This window comes from Melospiza georgiana, chromosome 5 (assembly GCF_028018845.1).
Source record: "Melospiza georgiana isolate bMelGeo1 chromosome 5, bMelGeo1.pri, whole genome shotgun sequence".
In the NCBI taxonomy this organism is placed as follows: domain Eukaryota; kingdom Metazoa; phylum Chordata; class Aves; order Passeriformes; family Passerellidae; genus Melospiza; species Melospiza georgiana.
In genome coordinates, this window is record NC_080434.1 from 15319180 (window position 1) to 15343402 (window position 24223).

At 42.9% G+C, this 24223-nt stretch overlaps 2 protein-coding genes across 2 annotated transcripts in view; one reads left to right on the forward strand and one right to left on the reverse strand.

Annotated features, from left to right (window-relative positions):
* Nucleotides 1-9550, forward strand: part of GATB (glutamyl-tRNA amidotransferase subunit B) — a 49698-nt gene extending 40148 nt beyond the window's left edge. Inside the window, exons 13-16 of the mRNA XM_058024277.1 lie at nucleotides 844-977; nucleotides 1369-1447; nucleotides 6704-6838; nucleotides 9094-9550. Of these exons, the coding sequence (XP_057880260.1) occupies nucleotides 844-977; nucleotides 1369-1447; nucleotides 6704-6838; nucleotides 9094-9222 (477 nt within the window). The 3' untranslated portion in view covers nucleotides 9223-9550. The remainder of the gene's footprint in view (nucleotides 1-843; nucleotides 978-1368; nucleotides 1448-6703; nucleotides 6839-9093) is intronic.
* Nucleotides 9551-20740: 11190 nt separating this feature from the next.
* The window catches only part of FHIP1A (FHF complex subunit HOOK interacting protein 1A), a 34200-nt gene continuing 30717 nt past the window's right edge, over nucleotides 20741-24223 (reverse strand). Inside the window, exon 11 of the mRNA XM_058024594.1 lies at nucleotides 20741-21930. Coding sequence (XP_057880577.1) covers nucleotides 21713-21930 — 218 coding nt within the window. The 3' untranslated portion in view covers nucleotides 20741-21712. The remainder of the gene's footprint in view (nucleotides 21931-24223) is intronic.

Here is a 24223-nt window from a genome sequence, read left to right on the forward strand (position 1 = left end):
GCCTTCAGTAAATCTAATGAGTTCTGTGCTGCATTTAAAGTCCATCAGTGCCTTGATGACAAACAGCACAGCATTCAACAGACTGTGCTGTATCGGTTCTTCTAAAAACAATCTCAGATTTCACTTAGGCTATAAATTGAATCTCCCACTGTCATATTTTCTGAGCTGTTAGTGTGCTGTGTAAAAGCTTACCATAGCTTCTCAGAAAAAAACTGGAAAATAAAGCCCTGCTTCTTACACATGACCTTTCCATATCTCTGAAGGGTAAATGCAAGCTAAACTTACTAGTTCAAGACAAAATAAATAGAAGTGATTTCAAGATCAAGAGTGAAGTAGTTGCAGACAATTTCAGGAAAAAGCTCTTCTTGGTAAAAGGTAGCATGACAGCCTGTGAGACCATTGTATTTTCTAGTATTATACATAAAACACTTGCAAAGATGAGAAAACTTCTGTCCAAATGCAAGTTTTAGGGAGGCGTTAAGATAAAATTATTAGCTCATTTGTTGGAAGTTCCACTGAAACAGACAGGCTGACAGATAAACTGTATATTCCTGTTCCAGGCATAAGATTGTTGGCTGTTATGTTAACAAAGTTACTTCAAAGTCATATGACTTTGCCATGAATTCACAGCTGAAGTTTACTTTAGGACTGAGCATTTATATGCTGAGTGTAATTGTATAATTAATTGTAACCTGTGTCACCTGCTCCAAGTGACCCTGCATTGACAGGGGGCGTTGGACTGGATGATTCCTATAAGTCCCTTCCAATCCTAACAGTTCTGTGATTCTGTAATCATGTTTGCACTCCAGTATCCCTTTGATACATTTAACTTTTTCTAAACAGAATGAAGAGGGACTAGCAGAATTCTTTGAAAGTGTGGTAAAACAGACCCAAATGAAGCCAAAGAAGGTGATCGGCTGGATTCTAAAGGACCTGCTCAGTTACTTGAAACAACATTCCCTTACAGTAAAGGAAAGGTCAGTCGTCTTCATTGCTGCAGTGGTGAGACAGAGGGATCCTTTTCTCATGACTGGTACCCTGTCACTCCATTGCTCACGGCTGCTTTAGTTGCTCCCTGTGAAGTTTGTTACTCCAGGCAGTCCTGCACAGGCCTTGGCTCTGTCCTGCTGAATGGAGTTAGACAAATACACGGCAGACAAGAGGGTCATGTAGTTAAGAGCAGCAGTCAGTGTTTAGTCTTTGGAGTGTGATGATGGTAAGGCATAGTCAGGCCTTACCAATTAGTACTGAACATGAGGAAAAATAGCTTGTCATGCTGAACTGTGTGATCTTTAGGCAAGCAGCAGTAGCACAGATACATTCCAGCACCTTATTCTCTGAGGTAACTTCTGCCCACTTTTTCCCTAGCCCAGTCAGTTCTTTTGTCCTGGCTGACCTCTTGAACCTTCTAGAAAAAAAAGAAATTTCTTCTACAGCAGCAAAGCAGGTAAGTACCTTTTTGATTTTGCTGTATTCTGCATCTTTGGCTGCTTACTTCAGTTGTGTAGCAATTTTATAATGATTGTGTAGCAGTACTATGATTGCTTTAAAGGGAAATTATCTACACTGTTGATAAAGGACAACTTCTGTATCTATGCTATATAAATATAAGAGATGCAAATGCCTCATGTTTATATAAAGTCTTAGAGACATATCTGCATATTCACTTTTAGAAGAGGGCAGAAGCTAAATAGTAGACTTAAACAATGTGAACTGAACTCAAATAAATCCTGCTTCTGAACAGAGCAGACAGTAGATCTCAATGTCACGATTCTAGTCAGGCCTGCGTGAAAGGTCAGTGGGAGCTCATCCATGGCTTGCAGTTAAGATGAGAGTATCAGTTACTGGGTTCCTAGGGACAGTAAAGTCTACGTTCCCAAGCATTAGCAATGGGAAAGGATAGAATTCATCCAAGTGCAGTCACAAAAAGAGTTCTGCATTGGTGTACCCGAGTCAAAAGTGACAGAGGTCTGGCCTTTCTTTTATCCTTGCTTCTTTGAACAAGTGCTATCATGAAGCTCTCAAGCAAGTAAAGCTGGGTTGTTTTATTTTCATCTTGCCTAGGACAGTCTGAAAAAGCAGCTCTTGATGATTTATATTTAAAATTGTGAACTGGTTATGATGGGAACAGTACTGCTGTGTTTGTAGACAAAATTTAGAGATTTTTTGTGATGGGCCATAATCAGTCATTCACCTTAAATTGTTGCAAGCTCATTTATATGGAATGATTTGTCTTTTCAGATTAATTATTATACTCTAGTTAAGTGCATTAGGTGACTGTTTCAGTGTTTATCAGTGAAACTGTTAATGAACTGTGAATGAACTTTCTGGTTTGCTTTCTTTTTTTGGAGATGCTTTTGGTTCTTAATTAAGTTGGTCTGTGTCTGTGGATAGCCAGCTGCATACGACAGACGTCATAAATAGGGATTTAAGTGCCTGGCTTTAAGCATGTGTGTTTGGAAATTTTATATTGGAAAAGTAAAAGCTTCAAAAAGGAGATAAAGTATTAATAGGAAAAGCACCGGAATGCAGAGCAGCTCTTTGCCTGCGGGGTTGTGGCACACCCATCAGTTTGGTGTCTGTGTTTGAAAAGGAAGCTTCAGAACTCCAGTCTGAATCTCATCCTTGTGGAGGTAGGGACAGGGTACTAATGCTCTTCTATGGGATTTTCTGCTTTGTGATACATTTGTGTGCCAGGCGCTTCTGACACATTGTGAAGTGTCAAGAATTTCAGAAATGCATTTGTTGTTTAATTACCAACTCCTTGTAATCTGCATGTTGTCCTCAGGGATCTGAAACTGGACCCAGAAGTCGCAGTAGTTTGCCCTCACCCAATAGTGATGATGCTATCAAACTGCAGAAACCTTGCCACATTTAGAAAAGTATTTTGGTTGCCTGGATGTCAGAAGAGTAACAAATGTTTATAACAATTCTCAGCAGTAGGCAGAGACGCTGGATGCCCGAGGGCAGAAAGGGCTATATATACACACCAGCAGATGAACTGCAGCTCCTGGGGAGGGGAGCATGATCTGCAGTGGCAGACACCGATCCAGTGGGAAAGGAGGGACGGGTCTGATGGGGTGAGCACACAGACATGTGTACACATATGTGCTCGCTGCGGGAAGCTTTTAACCACCTAAATTATTTAAAAGGTTTTGTGTTTGGGCTCTGCTGTCTAAGGCAGTAAAAGAAGCAGATAAAAGCCGTGAGCACTGGCTGTACACACTGAGCATTGTGCGGTGGGATGCAGTGCTAAGCTAAGGGCACTGTGTGCTCACATAATTACCATGTAGATAATTACAGAGCTCATGTCCAACTTGCCATCAAACATAGCATCCCACTCCAGAGGTCTCCAAAGCAATTCCAGGCTGGCGTGCCTATGCAAAAGGGAGAGCAGCTTCCAACTCTGCAGGCACGTGGGGCTGTGGGTGAGCATGTCCTGGATCAGATGGATACATGTTGCCTGTGGCCCAGCCCAGAGGCACTCTTTTGAAGCCCCCGGTGTGAGGAGCCGGTGCTGCTCCCCCAGGGCTGATGGGGAGTGTGTCTGTGATGGGGCCTTGCTCCTCAAGTTGCCAGGCTGGCAGCAGGTCCATGCCTGGCGTAACAGACCTGCCTGTGAGTTATGGCATTATGAGAGGAGGCTGGTTCCTGGGCCAGGGAAGCAGAAACCTGTCCCTGCTGCCAACAACCATCCTGGAGCAACTCCGTATGGACATCCTTGTCCCTGGTTCATGGGGGATCCATGCCCAGCAGGCCATGGAGCAGAGCAGACCTTGGGTTTTGCTGGCTTCTGCAGTTGCATAGGTCACCCACATAGGAATAACTTCAATAGATCTGCTTGGCACCCCTACTTTAAAGTAGATAGTAGGGAAATTAGTACAGTACCCATATCTAAACAGAACCATCTGCTTTGACAATCATGACTACACCATCTGGAGGACTGGACCCAACCTGCCCCCGGCTCCTCTGAGAGGCTGAGGGACACCCGCCAGACGTGGCAGCTTCCGTCCCTGGAAAGGAGAGGTGCCCACAGGACTTGTGGAATGGTGCTACCTGCTGCTTTCCTCCTGTCCTTGGCAGCAAATCACTGCAGATAGGGTTTCCAGTTGGAGCATTCCTAGGCACAGCAGTCAGCTGGCATGGTCACCAGCTGCAAAATGTTTGATATGATGCCCATGACAGCCAGACGTGCAAGTCCTGATTAATTCATCTTGACCAATGCTGCTAAGCCTGCATAGGTGGAGACCTCAGAACATCATTAAAATCTAATCACACACAGGCAAGAATCAATAGTAGAAGCTACTGAGATTTCAGGAATGGAAATGAGGCCTGAGATTCACGTTTTGGCTCTGGAGACTTCATAATTTGATCCTCCTGTGCTGGTGCAGGCAGTTTGTGTAAATGAGTTGAAATCGTTTTCTGAACTGCTTTCTTTAGATTTGCACTCCTTGCCAAGTGGAGAAACACATTTTTTTAAAGTGCATCTCTGACAGGTCTTGGCCACATCTCTTTCTGCTTTCCTACATACCTGTAAACAAGCAAGGGCCTTGATAACATTGTTGCTCTACTAAGTGGAGACGCTTGTTACCAAATGGGAAGGGACACATGATGCAGCTGTCACAGAGAAAATCTGGTGCCTTCAAGGTTTCTAATGGGCAAGCTTTCTTCACTGCCAGGAAATATTTGGCATAGGCATAACAGGGAATCAGAGCTGGATCTCTGACTGTCAAGCTGTCCTGCCCCTGACCTAAGTCAGCCTGATGTACGTGTTGCTCCTGGGTACCTCTGCCATGGCTGGCTGCATAGGTTTTGTTCGTTGCAGATTTCCCATTCCTGCAGCCCATGGCATCCTGCTTGAATGCATATCAGTCCTAAAAATCCCATCTGCCTTTTTCCAGGAGAGTGAAAAGGCTTATTCATTGTCCACTCTGATTTGTGCAGTACTTTAGACTGTCCAGGGTGTTTTGCTGGAGGTTGTGCTGTGCCTGGCAAGGACAGGGCTCATTCTGACAGGTGACACACAGTATGGTTGCCTTGGGAGGCCTCCGGGACAGAAACCTTCCTGCTCCATCCCTCAGAGAAGAAGCAGAAGGGCTGTCAGGAGTAGCAATGGAGCGCAACAACAAAAAAAACCCACAAAAACAAAAAAAAAAAAAAAAAAAAAAAAAAAAAAAAAAAAATCAAAAAAACATCATCACGAAAAAGGCAAGCAGCTGCAGACAGGCTGAATCTCTGTTGGATATGATATATTTATTTCTAGGATTATTCCAGCTAGCACTGGCATGGTGATTTTTCAATATCACACTAGAAGGAAGATCTTGTAGAAGACATCATATACAGCACTGATTTATTCAGTGTAAAGATCTGAAAGCGTTACTTATAGCTATTGTATCTCTGGCTACTTATCTATCAGTACTTCAGTATTGTGATCTGCCTTTGGCCCTCTCTCAAGGAAGAATTTAAGATGTAGTTGCCACAATACAGCTGTGTGTCATTTCCTTCTCACAAGGTCTCCAGAAGAGTTGATAAGATCCCATAAAAAGCTTCAGAGTGACACTGGCAAACAAATACCCTCTTGCAGCAATTGTATGAATATTTGCTGTGAAATAGAGAACTCTTTAACCAAAGGTCTTTTGTACCCAGAAATTTGTCATGCTGAAGCAAATTGCTGGGGTAGTTAAGATCCCATCCCATGTGCATCATTCTACCTGAGTTCTCTTGCTGCCCTGCAAATTATTTAACATGCAGTTTGGATGCCCCTCCTTGTCTTCCCATCAGAGCCTCTTCTTCATCCTACAGGGAATATTTAATGCTGAAATTTTGACATGACATGCATTTCCATATTGGGACACAGCAATGGCACAAATATACAATTATATCTTCAGCTCAGGATGGAGCACAACGAGCTGTTTTAATAAGGGTTTTCTTACTCTCCTCCCACGGCCCTGAAATAAAAGCAAAGGGAATACAGAAAATGACTGCCCAAGGAAATTGGTTTTTTATAAATGTTCTCTCCTCTCGAGTGTATTCCAGGGCAATAGTCCTGCTGCAATGTAGGAAAACACTAGCATTAACAAGTGATTATTCCACAGGCCTGGGTTTGCCCAGCAGTCCAGTACTTGGGGATGATGCATAGGTGGGCTGGAGCTGCTGCATTCATTCTGCTTGGCACCATTTTTCTTCTGCTTTGTCATACATATTCTCATTACAGCCTGCTGGCAAGGCCCGGTAATGGGATGAGTTACCTGGGATTGGACTTGGTACAATAGTCAGCTAATCGTCAGTTCCCGGGCAGAGCCATTGCTCATGGAGATGCATTTCCTTGCTGCTCCCGGGCAGGTCTGTGAGTGATGTGAGCAGAGCCGGAGTACTGGCAGAGGAGCAGGGGTTGTGCTCAGCAATCCCCTCTGCAGAGCCCCCAGAGGCACTGGGGGAGCAGGAGGCTGCAGCACCTGCTGCCAGCCATTAGCCTGGACTCGTGCAGGAAGTGGCAATGCTTTGTCTCAGTACAGGTCGCAGAAGAGGAGGAAGGTACAAGGGCTCTTTCAGAGGCACATGATTAAATCTTGGGCTTGTTCTCGTTTAGACAATCCACTCTTAGCAAAAACAGGGCTTCTTGGGTCCATAACCAAAATACTGCATGTAAACAATGTTGGTAAGTCAAGCCACTGACCTTTGCTGCTTTTATTGTGATTTTCAGGTGCTTGCAGAATTGTGGAAGGGAGAAGGGAAGACTCCCCTTGAAATTGTTAAAGAACAGAAACTTGAACTGTTACAGGATCAAAAAGAGCTTGAACAGATCTGCCAGGCAGTGATTGATGGACACAAAAATGAGGTGATTATGATGGTGCTGGGAACTTTCTGCACTGTGGCAGTCTGTGGCACTGAAAGGGGGTTAAAATAGCCTCTCTCTTTTTCCCTTTAGATGGCATTTGAGCTCTAGAGCCATAGCAGTAAAGCTGCTGCCAAGATATTATCAAGCTTTTCTTCTTTCTTATTTTACTAAGTGGGTTTTTTGAAACTGAAGCTTACACAAAATGATCTGCAAAACAAATTACCAGTCTGGCTAATGTGCTAAGTCATTCTGAGAGACCATAAAACTTTAATGCAGGAAAGCAAAACTGCAGGGCTCTGTCCCTCTCCAGCTGTACTGCCATTAACCTGACCCTGCCACCCAGCCACATAACTCTGATTTTTATGTCATCTGTTCTGATATTGGGGCAACACTGTTAAACTGTTCTGGAGCTGAAGTTACCTACCAGCAAGGCATATATTAGTTATGGAATTAGAGACTGTATCAGAGCTGGCAAGGCAGAAATTGTGCTTGCATCTGACTTTTTGCCATATCCCTGTCTCTGTCCACTGCCAAAGAGAGGAGCCTCGCTGGCTCTCCTGCCTGACAGTGGCTGTGGGGTGGGAAGGAGCCAGAGCCCTGTGGCAGCAGCAGCAGCTCCAGAGCTGCTGCCCGCTCTGCTGTTCTGCTGGGCTGTGGCAGCAACACAAACGCTTCCCCGTGGGGGATGATTGGCTCTTCCCCATCTCCTTGAAAGACACACAGCAGCCAGTGTGGGTCAGTCTAACAAGGTCTAAGCTGGAAAAAAAGGGAAAAAGCCCTTGTTGATCATGAAGGGGAGGAGTGGGAAGGGATCTTGACAGAGTCTATATAATCTGCTTTATAAGAAGCAAAATGAAAACAAGTGCTTATATGTTCTCTGGAGCAAAAATGTAAAAGCAGAAGTGAATAGCCTACTTCTAATATAAACAATGTCTAGCTCCATTTGCCATTTGGAAAAAAACATTAACATCTTTTGAGAACAATACCGCCCACTCCAGATCTCATTGGGGGATGCTAAGAGCTCTGCAAGAGCTTTTGATAAAATGAGCTTGCAGTAGGTCAGCGTGACCTCCATCTGACTTGACTCATTTGCAGAGCCTGATAAAAGTGCTGCTGTATTGCCAGGCTGGTATGAAAGCATAGGCAGGGAGGGAGAGAATGGAGAGAACTGACTGGGAAGTGCAGGAGCTGGAAGGTCCATAAGCACACTCCCATTTCAATGTGTTTTGAGAGTAATTTTTTTCAGAACAAAATAGCTTCTAAACAGCTGCTCAAACCAACACTGAGCACTTTATGACAGTGCAGGACCAGGACTGTACTGCACTCTGCCCCACATTGGTAATTTCTAGCAGATCCAGAGTAATGAGTCCTTTCCACTGTGCAACATAACAGAGAAGATTTTAGACTGACAATAATTCAGATACTGTAATGAGAAGCAGTATTTGCATCTGAATTTGGTATTGGCACAGTGCATAGCTCCTGTGTCTGCAACCCTTCCCTGAACATCTGCAAATATGTCATCCTGTTTCATTGCATTGATTGTGTTCTGCCCAGTAACTCTGACAAGGTAGAGAATGCCTTCCCTGCCACACAAACAGTAGCCAGATGCTTGTCTTTCAGCAGTAGCATCTCCTTTAGGAAGGCCCAAAGGTGAAATTTCTGATCCTTTCAGCTTTTAAACATGGCCCTTGCAATGTAGCAGGTGATTGTGCATCAAAGGCTGTCTGATAGGAGGTCATATTTTACCAGTTAATTAATCATCATGTTGTAAAGGAGTCCTTGCTTGAAGGAAAGAAAAAACACCTACATCTGTGCTTGAAGGACCTCACCAATATTATCAAATAGATTTTGATTAGCTTCAAATTACCTGTTAGAACATTATATTCAGTAAAATGGTAGATCCTCTTAGCAAGGAAAGTCCATCTCACTTCTCTGGCTTTTTTCCAGGAAGTTGCTGTTCAAGCTGCAGACACTGTAAAATCCAAAAGTATTTTCTGACTCTTTCAATAAGAGGAGCTTTCTCTATTAGTTGTAAGGCCCTGATGCTGTAGGGACTCGCTGTTCTCTCATGGGAGCAGAGCAGGAGCTTATTGCAAGGCTGAAGGCAGTTTTTATAAATAACACTTTATCCAAAATGTAGTCTTTTATCACAATAGGCGAAACAACAAAAATATTCATACCTTGGTTGGGAATGAGTGAAGATGTTCAGTTTTCCTGTAACAATGGTGTCTGTTGCATTTTTTTTTTCTTTAAAGGTTATGGCGATAAAGGCAGGAAATCCAAAAGTTCTAAATAAGTTAATTGGTCTGGTACAGAAGAAAACACAAGGACGGTCCAGTCCTGTTCTGGTGAAGCAATTGCTAGAGAAGAAGCTGTCAGGGTAGCCACAAGAGAAGAAGCACACAAGCAACTAAAGAAGCATGTGCTTCGTTCTGTCTGCAAATGAACCTTGGTGTCTCCTTGTGCAGCACTGTGCTTGTTGGATATACTTCAAGCAGCTTGAAGTCCCGGCCTTCCCTGGATGCATCAGCCAAAGGCAGATGGGCCAGAGAAAAGCAGGATACAGCCATTTGCATCTCCCATGCTTTGATGTGGCACTTGGAAATGTGATTTCCACACAGCCCTGGGAAACAAGCTCCCAGAGGTGTCTGTGAGTACACAGAGAACTGAAACTGCATGGGTTAGTTTTCCAATAAAGCAGGTACAAACTCAGCTTTTCTGTCTGCCTGTTTGTGAGAAGGGGGATTCACAATCTCAAATCACAATCTCAGTCTGAGCGTGCACACCATAACTCACTGTCATTGTGAGCACAACAGGAACAATTATTAAAACACCCAGAAGTCATTGAGGAACCCACGTGTGCCTCGATGCCTTAAGAGAAGGGAACAAAAAGTTCACTGCTATCATTCTTCCTGGTTTCTGAGGAAAGGGGAAAGGATGAAGCCATGAGCTGCTTCACTGTGAGCCTAAGGGTAGTGCCACAAACAGAAGTGCTGGTATCTCACCCTGTCAGATTGTTTGCTCACCTTCTCCCAGTTCTGCACCCACATACCTGCTGTGCCTGCTCTCAGTTCTGAGGGGTGCCTGAGGGGTGTGTACCTGAGCCCTTCTGAGGGTCACATCCCATTTTGGCATCAGAGGCTCAGAACAGCAGATGTACAGGCAGCCCTGTACAACCTACAACAGAACAAGCAGAATCACAGAATAGCTGGAGTTGATTATTGGAGTGCAGCTCCTGGCCCTGAACAGGACAGCCCCAGCTCCAGTTTGGTTTTTTTTTTTCTCTGGAGGCAAGAACTTGGCCCCATGTTACACACACCCAATGCCCAGGGCTGGTACTTCTCTGGCACGTGGTTTTCTCCTGTCATCTGGAACTGAACTGCTTTGGATCATGCAGTTTGGAACTGTACTGCTTAGGAATGGAACATGCAGTTGGCTGAGCTGGATTCAGCTGGGGCTCAGTCCTTCTCCACTACTTAATCCTAAGGGGTGTTTTGTGCTGGTAGTTTTTATTTTGGGTTTTTTACACAGTTTGTTTTTCAGTTCCTGGCTTTCAGTAATCACTGAAATGCAGGGATCTGGAATAAACTTCCCCATCCCAACCAGCTTTTGCTGATCGAGCCATTAACAGGAAATGCAACAAGAAGGAGCCTGTCAAATTTTCATGTAGTGGGGAAATAAATCCCATTTAGTACCAGATGCTTGAAGTTCTTAAATCCTCCTGGAGATTGCTAAGCCATACTTTTTAAAGATCACACCTACCTTGGGCCTCACAGCTACTTCTTCAGAATTGTTCTTTAGGATGTGCCTGCAGGCAGACATTGTCACAGGAGTGCAGCAGGTGTGGCCCTGGGACTTCAGTCACCTTTGGCAAATGTGGTGCTTGCAGCACTAGTTCAAAGTAGGTTGATGGCAGTTCTTCCTCCTGAGTGGCAGTGCTGATGTTGTGTCCTGAGGAGGACACTGCTGTACAAATTGCCTGAGGTTCAAGTGCAAACTCCTTCATTGGAAGGGAAAAACTCCTTTGGTTTTCAATCCATTTAATGAATAAAATGTATACCCATTATTCATTAAAAAGTACCTTTACAATTCAAACGTCATCCTACAGCTTATAAAAAGCAGTAACACAACTGCAGTCAAAAACTGTGACCCTTCAAAAGCCAAGCAAAAAGCCTAAACCTCCAAAAACTCCCAAATCACACCATGCCCAGGATTTTCATGTAATTTGACCTTCACACTAAGACTTCTACTATCACTTTTCACATCATGAGCAAAAGCTACCATTTTTACTTAGAGTGGTGTGAGTTTTCTGTAAGTGTTCAGTCAATAAAGGTTTAGATTTTACAACAAAACTACTGGAATTCTGTTCAATCCTTGCCGTGGCAGCAAGAAACAAGAAGGCACAATGGTTTCTCCATGAAATCCTGAATCTTGGAGATCCTCACTCAGTTTAGAAAAAACACAGTTTTCCCAGAGGTGGTCCTCCAAAGGTTAGTGTTTGTTGTGGCACAGCTGGATGCTGCTCTGCTGAGTTCCCCACTGCTGCAGTGGGTGCCTTTTAAGAAGAGAAATCAAACCAACAATGTACTTGGAAGAAAAATAAGGTGATGAAGGAAGCATCTCAATTAATGTAGCAAGGCTACTGTTGATAATTCTATGGGCTAATTCTTCTTAGCCACTCTTTTACTGTGGAATTATACTTCATTAATGTGTGCAAAACCTGTTAGAAATCATCAGCCAGGTTCTCTCTGAGTAGAGTCTGTGTCAGTACATCATGCACCTAGGCCTGTGCAAAGCACTGGACACTGTCCTGCATGGTATCTTTATCTCCAAACTGGAGAGACATGGATTTTATAGGTGGACTGCTCGGGGGATAAGGAATTGGCTGGCTGGTTGCACTCAAAGAGCTGCAGTCATTATTCTGATGTCCACATGGAGGCCAGTAATGAATGGGACTGTCCAGGGTTGTCACTGGGCCTTGCCCTGTTTCCCATCTTTGCTGGTGACAAGAACAGTGGGATTGAGTGCCCCCTCATGCATCAGCAAGTTCTCTGATGACAACAATCTATGGCATGGTCGCTGCAGGACAGGGATACCATACAGAGGGATCTGGACAGGCTTGAGAAGGGGGGCTGTGCAAAGAAGTGGGATTTCAGGGTCCTGGGGGATGACAAACTTGACATGACCTGGCAACGTGCACTCACAGCCCAGAAGGCCAAATATGTCCTAGGCTGCATCCAAGCCCTGTGGGCAGCAGGGCAGGGGAGGTGAGACCACACCCACAGCGCTGCATCCAGCTCTGGGGTCCCAGCACAGGAAGAACAGGCATCTGTTGGAGCTAGTCCAGAGGAGACCATGAAGATGATCAGGGGGCTGGAACATTTCACCTGTGAGGACAGGCTGAGACAGTTGGGGCTGTTCAGCCTGGAGAAGAGAAGGCTCTGGAGAGACCTTACAGCACCTTCCAGTTCCTCAAGGGAGCCAACAAGAGCTGGAGAAGGACAAGGGCATGTAGTGGTAGGATGAGGGGGAATGGCTTTAAGGTGAGAGAGGGCACGTTTAGATTTGATATTAAGAAAAACATCTTTCCTGTGAACCACTGGAACAGGTTGCTCACAAAAGCTGTAGATGCCTCATCACTAGAAATGTTCAAGGCCAGGCTGGATGGGGCTTTGGGCAACCTGTTCTAGTGGAAGGTATCCCTGCCCATGGTGGGGTGTCGCCCTGTGCTTCTAAAGTTCTTCTAAGCCTTCTGGTATTTACATTTTTGTAACAGAGTTTCTCATGCACTTTTCATGTAAATAATGATTGTTTTGCAGTCCTTTCTAGAAAAACAAAAAATTAATAAACTGCTAGTTTAACCAGTGTAGTTAAAGAAGTAACAATTTCATCCTCCAATCCATAGTCACATTTAGAATTCTACAAATACTGAAGTCAAAAAATAAACGTGCCCTTTTTCACCTTAAACATCTCAACGTGTAAGTGTCGTTCATTCCGTGTTGTATTGCAACAGTGTGGGGGTCAGAATTATATTAAGGTCCCTTCCAACCATTCTATAATTTACTCTTAAGTCTCAATCTATTTTCACCTCCAGCTGCCAAAGACAATGGATAACAAGATTAAAAAGGGATAATTGTAATATTCTTTCCTTCCAGGGAAGGTAAAGAGCACCCATAGTCTATAAATTTTGCACTATATTATGAAACAGTTAGTTCTGAAATTTTTAAAATCTTTTGCAGACTCAAAACGTAAATTTCTTTTTGATACGAGAAAAAAGTGGTTTAAACCAATTGAGATCAAGATAATGAACCTTTTTAACATTTGTGGAGATACCAGCGACCAACTTCAAAGCAGCGGTAGCTGGCAGTGCTCAGACCTAGCAATGGGAAGGCTCAGTTGGGCCAGCTCAGATTGCTCCCACTATCCAAGCCTGCATTAAGGGGCTCATCAGTCACCTCACACCCCTTTGACTGAACCAATACAGCCAAAACATGGGATCCTTTTTGCCTGCCAAGGCCCTTATACAGCAGCGACCTTCCCACTCCCCTAAATGGAGCTCACAGCAAATTCAAAATAAACAAAAAAAAAAAACCAAAAAAACCAAAAACAACAACAACAAAAAAAGTGGAGTGCTGAACTGAGCAAATCAAACAGCTTTGGTTTATATCTGCTTAGAGCAGTTGATGAGCACATTAAAAAAGCAGAAGCAAGAGCCTCAAGGAATTTAGTTTCTGCTATTTAAATAAAACAAGCCTACAGGACAGGTGGGTCTGCAGGATAGGAGGCAGAGCCTGACTCTGAAGTGTTCGATGTAGGACATCCTGCAGGCCAGGAGGCTGTCCCAAGTGTGGCTGTATCAAGGCTGGAGCTCTGGAATGAAGATTGAGGCTTTGACCCCAACTTGGAAATCTCATTTAGCTACTCCAGTGCTCTCTGATCTAATGATTGCAGATGCCATCTGTGCAACAGCGTCAGGCAGGGTGAATTAAGGACAGTTTCATGCAGATTTTCAGCAGTTACTATCCACGAACAGAGGACCAAGGAAAATGCTCACAAATTAAAAGCTGACACCAGACACTCACGACCATCTCATCTACTCATTGCTCGAAGTCTTTTAGGAGGTCAGGCCTGAGGGTGGAGAGCTGATACTTTCTCTCATATAGCTCAAGTATCCTGTATCTGAGGCTGCAGAACAGGAGAAGAAAGTTGTCTAAAAAGATGCTGGCAGTGCTCTAAGTAGTTAAGAAAGAATTTCTAGCACTCAGCCTTGGCTGCAGAGTACAATTTTAACTGTGTTAAAAATAGAAGTACATGATAGGAACCTTAACTAAAAAATTATAGAGAGCATTCAGCCGTGGTTTCAGTGTGGCCCCTTTCCACCCTGCTTTGCAGTGTGGTGTCAGGGTTATGGGATGCTTTTGTGTCTCTTCTGAGCACCCTCTACCTACACTTACACAACCATTGACCTCAGCAGCACCTTCCCAGGGATTTATGGCCTTGTGTGCATGCACAACCTGGAAAGTGTTTGTTTTCTCATACATAAAGAAAAACAAATTGGGTTTTCAGTCAGCTGTCTGTTCTCAAACTGCATGAGGGAGAAGAAATAATAGCACACTCCTAGTTAGTTTGCCCTTGTTGCCAGCATATTCTTAAAATGCTATTTACACATACACACACTGGATTCTGGATCAGGCAATGGCCACTTAAAACCAAGTTACAGCAGACAGGAGGTCTCCATTTATCAACCCAAATGCTCAGAAGCTTCCCTGCACTGGGATGGCTTCAAGTGGAAGTTGTCCCCTGCCCCCTCAGAAGCCGCAAACACTCAGGTAATACAGAGACAGAGAGGACTCTATTGATAAACAGTGTGAGGAATGCAGTAAAATACAAAATCCCAAGTTGTCATGACCTGTAATTTGCTGTGCATTTTTCTGCCCATTGTGATGGCAAATTTAGATTCCATCTTCAAGAGCCCCTGGGCAAAGCACAATCAGTAACTAGGGATGACTGCAGTGGAAACACAAAACCACTGGGAATCACTTGTCTCCTGACTGTACTCCAGCCCACATCCCACTTTGGGCTAGACAGCCTGAATTTTAACTGCAATAAAGCAAACTGCAGAAATGCTCAGGTGACACCATGAGGGAACAAAGCTGCAGAAAGAAGATAGTTTAGTGAGCAATATAGCTGTGCATACTCCCAGTGGAACTGAACCTTCTGTCCAGGACCATGCTAGTCACAGATCCTTAAGTTCTCCTGTAGGACATACAGGCATGTCACAACTGTCTACAGCATTTCCTGACCAGCTGCAAAACTAAGTGGTGAGGGATCTTGACCTTTGGTTTCTCCCCTTTATCTGTGTGGGGGAGCCCAATTCATGACCCTGTGAACAATTCCCATCTTTGCCTGCTGGCTTTGCCCAAGAAAAAGACTGGTGACAGCTGTGCCAGATCCCATGTTATCCCACTTCATACACAGGCAGTAAACTAACCCATGCAACATTCCCTGCCTTGTCATTGCAGCCATTGGAGAAAGGCCTCCAAGTCCAGCACCTGGAGCTGCAGACCTGCACTGCCATGATCCTTACAAGAGCCAACAGCTTCACTGCAGGGAATGCTCCCTCCATGCACAGCCTTTTGTGTAAGCACAAAGCAGTTCTCCCAACTGGTTGCATCAGCCACAGCTGTAATTGTCTAACCCACTAAGCAGGCATAACCATCAGTAAGTTGTATTTTAGCTGCTCAAGAGGCCACACTTTCAGGCTGGTCCTGGAGGCTGCTAGATTTTTTCCACACAGAAGCTCAGAAACCAATGTTATGACCCCAGAGATTTACAAAAGACACCGATCTGTGTTTCTAAACTCCCAAGTTGTGCTTGGACACCAAGAGACACGAGTTGTTGGCTCAAGCTGCAGCAAGGGATACTGAGACCCAGAGCCACTCCCTCTCCTTTGAGTTTGAGCTGGTATTTTGTCTGAGCTCTGGCCAAACTGACACAGCAGCACTGAGCTGGACACAGTTCAGTTGTCTTGGATTTGACTCGTCCATGTTATTTTTTGGTCTAAATCCAAGCTAGTTATTTTTAAAGCAGACTGCAATAAAACACAGCTGCTGTGGAAATGGCTTCATCAGAGACGAAGGTTTGCAGGTATTTAGTCCACAGTACATAATTGTGTGCGGGCAGTCTGCAGAAGTGCCAAAGTTGAGAAATGCAGCCTTTGCACAAAAGTTCCATCAGGGCTTTTAGCCCAGAGACTTCAGTCTTAATTTAATCCAGCTGCCACAAGAACCATTATAATCAATGAACAAAAAGAAGATTTGCACAGTCAGCAACAAAACGCCACTTTAAGCACCTACATATTTGAGAATCCAAGTAATGCTCCTTTTCATAAATAAGAGGCTTCCAACTGAGCATGTAACAAATGAAGTACATTGATGCTGGGCCACAACATGTTTAGAAAAGCTGGGGCCACTAAAAAATAAAGTGCATTTAGTCAGAGCAGGGCTTTAACCACCAACAAAGTCACAGAAATAGTGCTGCATTCTGTGGCTGTCTGCAGTCAGACAGCAGGCACCACCATCATCTCACCCAAGCACCTATTTATGCAAGTCTGACACCACCTTCACAAGAAGCAAGTTTTACCCTTCTTTGCACATTTCTGTCCCAAAACATCACACAGCACTGCTGTCCACTTGGACAGGTACTGTAGGACATGGTCATATTAATTTTTCAAGTTTGAGCTTTTTCTTTCTGGTCTCTGATAAATCAGAGCAACACAAACATAAATTCTGCATTTCACACAGAGGGAAGTGGCCCCTGCTACTCTGTGGCATTTTACCTTTGGTTTGCTCATTAATGTAAGCAGCCCATGTATCCTCCATTTCTGCTGATAATGCTCAAAGAGTGCAAGGAACATACTCTAATTATCTAAATCAGATCAGGACACAGCAGTATTGCTACTGTACACTGCCAGAGCTATCTGAGTTAAAAGAAAAAAAAGAAGAAAATCCCAGTATTCTACTCATAAACACAGATGCAATTTAAATGTTACAAACGTAATGGGAGCTGTCATAAGAACTGCAGGCATGACATAGCAATTTCATTTAATATAGCAGAGTAAATTGCTTATTAAATCAAGCCATCCTCAAACAGGAACTGCGGCTACAAATTCAAATGATACAATGACATAATTTAACTGCAACAAATCACACTGCTCCCATCCTTTCCTTTCCAACCCTGAGATTTTAGAGCATCTTAGAGGAGCTAAAAATCCTTCCTGAAGCATGAAACCTTCTGAGAGGCTTAAGCAGAGTGCACAAAAGGGTAGTGAGTGTGTACACGCTGTGCTGGATGGTGAACTTCTCTTGGTAAATAGAACTTAACCTCTTGAACTTAAACCCTCGGAGTCTGCAGGATGCTGCAAGTTTGTTTGCAAATGTTTTTCTCTGAAGGACTGAACAGATCACTTGGGCTTTGTGCACGGGCCAAAGAGCAGCACTGGAGTGCTGCTCAGGCTTCCTGAATATCCAGTCCTGCTCCCATTCCAAGGCATGGCTCCCGGCTGATGTCCAAAGTCCACCTCAATCACACTTTGTTTTCTCCCATCCTAGGAAATTAACCAATCTTACTAAAAATACCAAATCACACCTGAAAGGCAAGTGCTCTGTACCACAGCATGACACCAGTGAATTCAGACTTTTTGCAAAGTGACAAACCCCAAAGAAAGAAGCAGCAAGTAATTTATGATCTGGATGTACCTGGGCCTGCTGGTGGGAGGGACAGTCCACGCCTGATACTAGAGTTTTCTCATCTCCACAGAATACAGCTGAAAACAAAAGTTTTCATTTCTGTTCTCGAAAAACAAAGTCAGAAGTTACCAGGACAAAAAAAGACAATACATTTTTCACACCTAGAACTGCAACACCAATAACTTGATCCCATTCAAAATATCATAATACTCTTTAGGGCACCCATGAAAAAGATCAAATTTAAGAAAAACACCTAGAATACAATAATATAGGTAGTTAGCACAGCTAGCAACATGTGAACTGCACATGACTATACATGTCCAAAGGTCAGCACAAGCATGCATGAAACTGCTGAGTGCTTTAGTCCAATCAATGCAAACCATGTGTATGTTTACTGAGACTAACCCAAAAGCATCCAAAAATGGTCAAAGGTAAAAGAGAATGACTACAAATTTTTGAAGACAAAGTGCTCACTTTATAGGTAGGTTGCAAAAACAAAATAAACAAACACTAAAACAAACCAAAACCATACACACACAAAAGCAGGTTTAAAATGCTGGAAAGATCCCTTGCAATAGCAGAACAGCTTAAAAACACACTCCAAGGCTACATAATTGGAAATGTGGCATTCACAGTTTGAAGCATCTAGTAGGAGCCTGGAAATTCACTTTGGTATCACTGAGCCACCACCTGCAGTCTTTGGAACAGATCTGCCAAGGCACTTCATTTGGAACTGATGCTGAGCCAATGTACCAAAGAAGGACTGCTCCAGTCACACACCCACCTGAATGTGGGAAAAACCAGATCACAAAGCACTTCCTTGTTCTTGGACAGAGCAGCATAATGCTGTGGTCCTCCACGGACCTACAGGCAGGACCACAGCTTGGATCACAAGTACAGGGTTTTTTTGGGAAAGGATGTATCATTGCTGAGAGACAGGATAACACATTATCTAACTGGAGAGAAGAAGCTGATTAGAGAAGCATTTGGCTGAAGAGCTTATGCACACAGATGTGATTCATCTGAAAAGATCAACATTTTCAAGCTAAATCACAGGTTCTGCATTTTGAAGGCAGGAAGAGGCAATTCCCACCAACAGTTTTTTGTGCTGGCTGCCAGACATTATACTGCTATTACATCTGAGACACAGCTGCAAGTCTGATCCCACTCCAAAAAAAAGCAATGCAAAGGTACATGTATGATCTTCATTTTTACATTCTAAGCCAGGGTCACTGCACTCCTCCACCTCTTCCTTTTGGGGAGCTGACAGACATTTCCCATTGGTGAGGGGACGCTGTGCACAAACACAGCTCTGACCTTTCAGCAAGAAGCCTTCCACACAACTCCAGATTTCAAAGGCTGACTTTATCCTACTGGATGTAGAACATAAACTCTACTAAAACTTATGAGGAAAATCCTCTCCTTCCTCTAATTTACAGATGCTTTTATGAGCAGTCCACATTTTAAAATCCTCATGTAGCTTAACAGACCTGCTGGGATGAAACTGCAGTGATTTTGTCCATTTGCTGAAAACACCAGTTAAAATTAAACAATCTCCAAAGAAATCCCTTCTACCCAGCAAATAAGGATTCTTAGTTCAGAATACAAACAAAGGAAGGAAGTGTTCAGGTAGTAATTTACTGCCTTGAGCACTGGTCTGCAGAGTTCTTTATTTTTAAAAAAGTGAAATAATCTTTCTAATTCCTGTTTAAAAAGTCCTCAAAAAAAAGGGATTAGATTGCTTCTGCATTTTAGCAATTGTTTCTAAACCACTAAAAGTGAGCTGATCAAACTTTCCTTTTGCTCACGTGCAGTTTTCGCAGAAGAGGTGAGAAGCAAAGCAAGCACTGACCCTACAACCATAATGCTAAAACACTTCCAACACACACACTGAACCCCCCCAGGTACAGCATGGAAGGCAGCAGAAATGAGGGAGTGGGGAAAGAAACCACAGTGCCCTAGGATAAGTTTTTAAAAAAATTAAAAAAAAAAAGAGTCAATCAATCTCATTACTCATTTACAACAACAATGTGAGGCCACGGGGGAACTGATAAAGAAAGAGCTCTCTTCAACCTGGGTAACTAATACCTAAGGAAAAACCCCACAGCTTTGGCTTCAGCTTCCAAGAAAGCTGCTGAGGTGAAAGAGGGCCATGTGGAGGTCAGTAGGTGATTTACAGGATGGTGATGCAGTGGCACCTGAAAAACTAAACAAGAAAGAGGCAGCTCAGAAGCAACAGGACCCCCAGCCATCATGGAAATGAAGACTGTGCAGCAAACAAGAAAAGATGGACCCAGAGAAGTTCTGGAGGGGATTTTGTTGGAGGCAGACTTTGGGATTTTTTTTTTCTTTGAATAGCCTACAGCAGGCTGACACAATGAATGCAGACACTTTAATCTAGACCTTGTAGATTAAAGGAAGAACTTTTCAGAACTACCTAAAGGATTTAGGAGCTTAAACTGCACTGCACATTCCAGAGGAATTTGATGTGCAATTAATTAGACTGTTCTGGAATGTCTTTGGTTTTTGTTTTTAAACTGTTTTTTTCCTTGAAATCTCTGAGAAAGTGTGTTTCAAAATCAGAATGTGATTAACTGGAATTCCACATTACGGAATTACAATGAGCAGGAGAACAAATGTATGCAAATGTTATTTCTGATTTCTGTTTCTTCACATTTTTTGGAGTCACTGTTAGCTTATATCCTGGGCAAAAGGTTTTATGGCTTTCTTGAACTAAGTCCCTCTTTATGTAGCCAACTACAACACACTGGAAGCACAATTATGCAGCTAAGATAAGACAAAATACAGTGGTGATGCACCAATTCATCATGTTTGGGGTCTTCTAATGAAGCCCATTACTCACAGAAGAGAATTTTCTCAAGCAGTTAGTCACCACCAGACAGCTTTCCCCATTACTCCTTCCTTTTCTGCAGCTAGTGAATAGCCTGGTCCTCTTCTCACCATCCCAGAAATGCAATATTAAGAAAAGTCAACACCTAAATTAAAAGTAAACAAACAGTATTTAACTTTCCCTTATCCTTAAAAGAAATTAACAATAAAACAGAACACCTTTCATGAGCAAGCAAACCTTTTTCATTTAATAAAAAAAAAAAAAAGACAAAGACAAAAAACAGCCTGCTGTCCATTTAACACTACAGAAAAATACAGAGTATCTTTCTTTAGCTTATTAAAACAAGCATACAAACAAACTAGACACTAATAACAGCTTGCATAGAAACATTTTGTTTTGTACTTTGTGCAAATCTTACTAAATAAGGCATGCTGGCAGGCTTAGGTAGCAATGCAAGAGTTATCAAGGAATGCCGAGGAACCGCAAGGAAAATTCCAGGCAGTCTGCAATCCACATCCACTTACACACTTCACTGGACTTCAAAGCCCAACAGCTGATAGCTGCAGATCTGTCTGCAACATAAGGCAATATGGTATGTGTAGGGCCCAGCACCTGCTTTCAGCTACTCAGGGGTTTGCTACACATAAGATCACTTGAATTCAGAAAACCTGAGCCAGTAGTTAAAATGGGGGTTTTGGGTGGGGATCAGTAAGAACCCGGCTTCAGGGTGAAGCAAGGGAAGAGGCAAAGACAACAATGACATCAAGAAACACAGCCCTTCACATACCCCTTTTCAGATTTTGTGCAGATTTTGCATGCCTTTTTATACTGTGAACTTTTCCCATGGAGCAATGTTTTTTCAAGGAAATTTGTCTAACAAGTTATCCAGAAGAGTATTTGTGGAACAGAAAAAACTAACATGTTTGTGTCTCTTAGCCAGCCAACAAGTGTCTATTGCAGAAATCCAACAGGAATTAGTGACACTGAAGAAGGGTGGCTGTGTAACGAGGAAGGGATGAAGAAGGAAGCTGCAGCAAGAGCAGTATCAGAAATCTCAAATAAATTATGTAGCACAGAGGGAAATTATAAGGCCTAACTGGAATAATATTTTGCCTCCTTCTTCCCCCTCCAAATCAAGTATTTTCAGGAAATATTGAAGTACAACCTTCTTCTGAAAGCAGCTTTGCATTAAAAATTTGTTTAAACTCCAAAAGCTTTTTCAAAACACATTTTAAAAACCCATGAACAATAATCTTCAAAATCCCCCAGTAATTTTTAACATAAAATGGAATGTTCCTGGGCTAGAGCTGCCAGCTCCTTCAGGAACTCTGGGAAAAGGGCAGCTGCAAGTACGGCGTTCCTCACGTGTGCGGGAAGGCCGGGATGAGCCAGGCCTTTCTTTCCTTTCTGTCCCAGGAAAGGCTGCAGTACGGCTGGGTAAGCTTCAGGAAGATTCCTTCCTTTCCCTGGGCTGCTGCTGTGATGGACATCACCTAAAGACAGGAGGAGAGGGAGAGGAAAGAAAAAAGACTCTGTATATTAAGCACACAGAGTACTTGTACAGTGTCCAAAGCCAGTTTATAAGGATTGTGTTCAGAACTGTAATTTGCAGTACCCACATTGTGCAGGGAGATACTGCACTAATCCAGCATTTTAAAGTTCTACATGGCCTGGTTCTATTGCATTTTTTATTACCTATCCTTCCCCAGGTTACATATCATTCAGTTACAGCTCTGATGAGAGAAATATGTGGGCAGAAGAGGAGTCAAGGGAAAGAGTAATATGGATTACCTTCTGAAACATCAGATAATATCTACCCGTCTAGAGCCAGTATGGTTGTCTCCATTTCAATGATACTATGCTCTATCCCTCCCCCACACCAAACTGTTGTTCTGATTTTATTTCTCTTTCTCTATCCTCTCTGTGAATCACCATGTCCATGGGTTCGAGGCCGAGCTATCACATCACCACATGAGTTTGAAGCAAGTTACAAACTAAGGGGAAAAAAAATTAAAATTGGATTTTTCTGCAGCTATAGGCCCTACTAACTACCCTTACTTCCCTGTAAAGCAACTAGCCATTAAAAAGAGAGCAAGTGAAAGCCACTGTGTGTTCTGCTATATGATCTCTGCTGCCAGAGTTCAGAGGATCAGAGCTCAAGTATCAGAATGCATGGAATTACAGTGACAGCAGCACTTAAATTTCAATCAATTGCTCCTTGTTTCAACCTGAAGCAGAACTGCTCTTTAATTAGATGACAATTAATTTAGTGAAACTAAAAAGGTGACAAAATCTAATGCTGATGGAAATAAATACTCTACAAAGAAAAATTAACCTGTAGAACTCACTGCTACAAGATAGAACTCACTGCTACAAGGTGTCATTGAGGCCAACAGCGGACACGGATGGATGAAGTCCCGCCTAACTCACAAGTGGGATGCTCTCCTGAGATGTATAAGTAAATCATTTAAAAGAAATAAAAGGGCTGTTATGTTAATTCACACACTGCAGACAAGCCCAAAACTGCATTGCTGCCTTCAGAAGGGGTTTCCCTTACACTGCACACAGTTTATGTTAAAGTAAGAGTCTCGAGTGACGCCAGCCTTGCTCTGAGACCCCTCCAAGCAGCGAACAGGGGGAGCTGTAGATGAAGGCCTCACTCGATGCTGCACAGCAATCCTCTGTTCAATAGCTCTGCACTTTTGCTCCTTGCCTGTACTTCACCCAAGGCATTGTGGAATTACTCTACTCTTCCAAACACTTGAAAAAAAATTTCATCTCAATCATTTAACAGACTCATACTTTTCTTGAGTTTAACATACCTTTCCAACTCCAGACTTATCAATCATTCATGTTGTTATTCTACAAATTTCTACCTACTAGAGACAGAGTACAGGAATTTCTATTCTGTGGGAAAATCTGACTGTGGGAGGAAAAACAACTTAAATTATAGATTACAATGAAAAGATAAAGTTTTAAGCGTCCCCTGAAGATTTTTTCTCAGATTTTCTACTGTCAAAACATTTCATAATTAATATTTTAGTTTTTTTAAAATAGTTTAGGCAATATAACCAGAATGCTAGCACACTGTCAAAGCTTTGCACTTCTTCATATTCTTCCTTTTAAAAAGAATCAAAACTGACACATCTCTAAAAATATTTTTTTGTTTTTCCAAACTGCTTGTTTGGAAAACAAACCAAAAAACCAGAAAGGCACAGAAAGCTGATCTAGGAACTAGAGACTTCGGTTTTTTTCTTTGATCAGGATTGTTCACTTCTCTCTAGGGTCAGGATGCAATCTGAGTCATACAACTGAAAATTGAGCAAATGAGTACTCTGAAGATTGTTACCAACATACTGAAAAAGGGACAGCTTGCACATGGAACTACATCGTGACAGCTCTAGATGTGTAACCAGAGCCCAAGCTGCTGTGGAAGAAACCACACACTACTGCAAGCAAAAAAGAACAAACTGTACTGTTTCTGTTCAAAAACCTTCAGAGACCAACCCCGTAAAAGTGAAAGAAAATTCTCTATAATGTTTTGGTTTTACATTTGTCTTCCTCACTAACTCTGCCTTCAGGTTTTCATATGTGAATTTGTAGGAGGCTGACAATGCTCAGACCTGCAGAGAACACTGGGGTTTACTCACCACTTCTTTTCAGGGGAAAAGTCCCTCAGAGAGCAATCAATATGTCTGACAGTCAGAGATGGTGTTCAAGCTAATGCAAAGAAGTCCACAGGGAGTTCCCAATTTGTTGTTTGGTTTTGGTTTGTTTTTTTCTTTT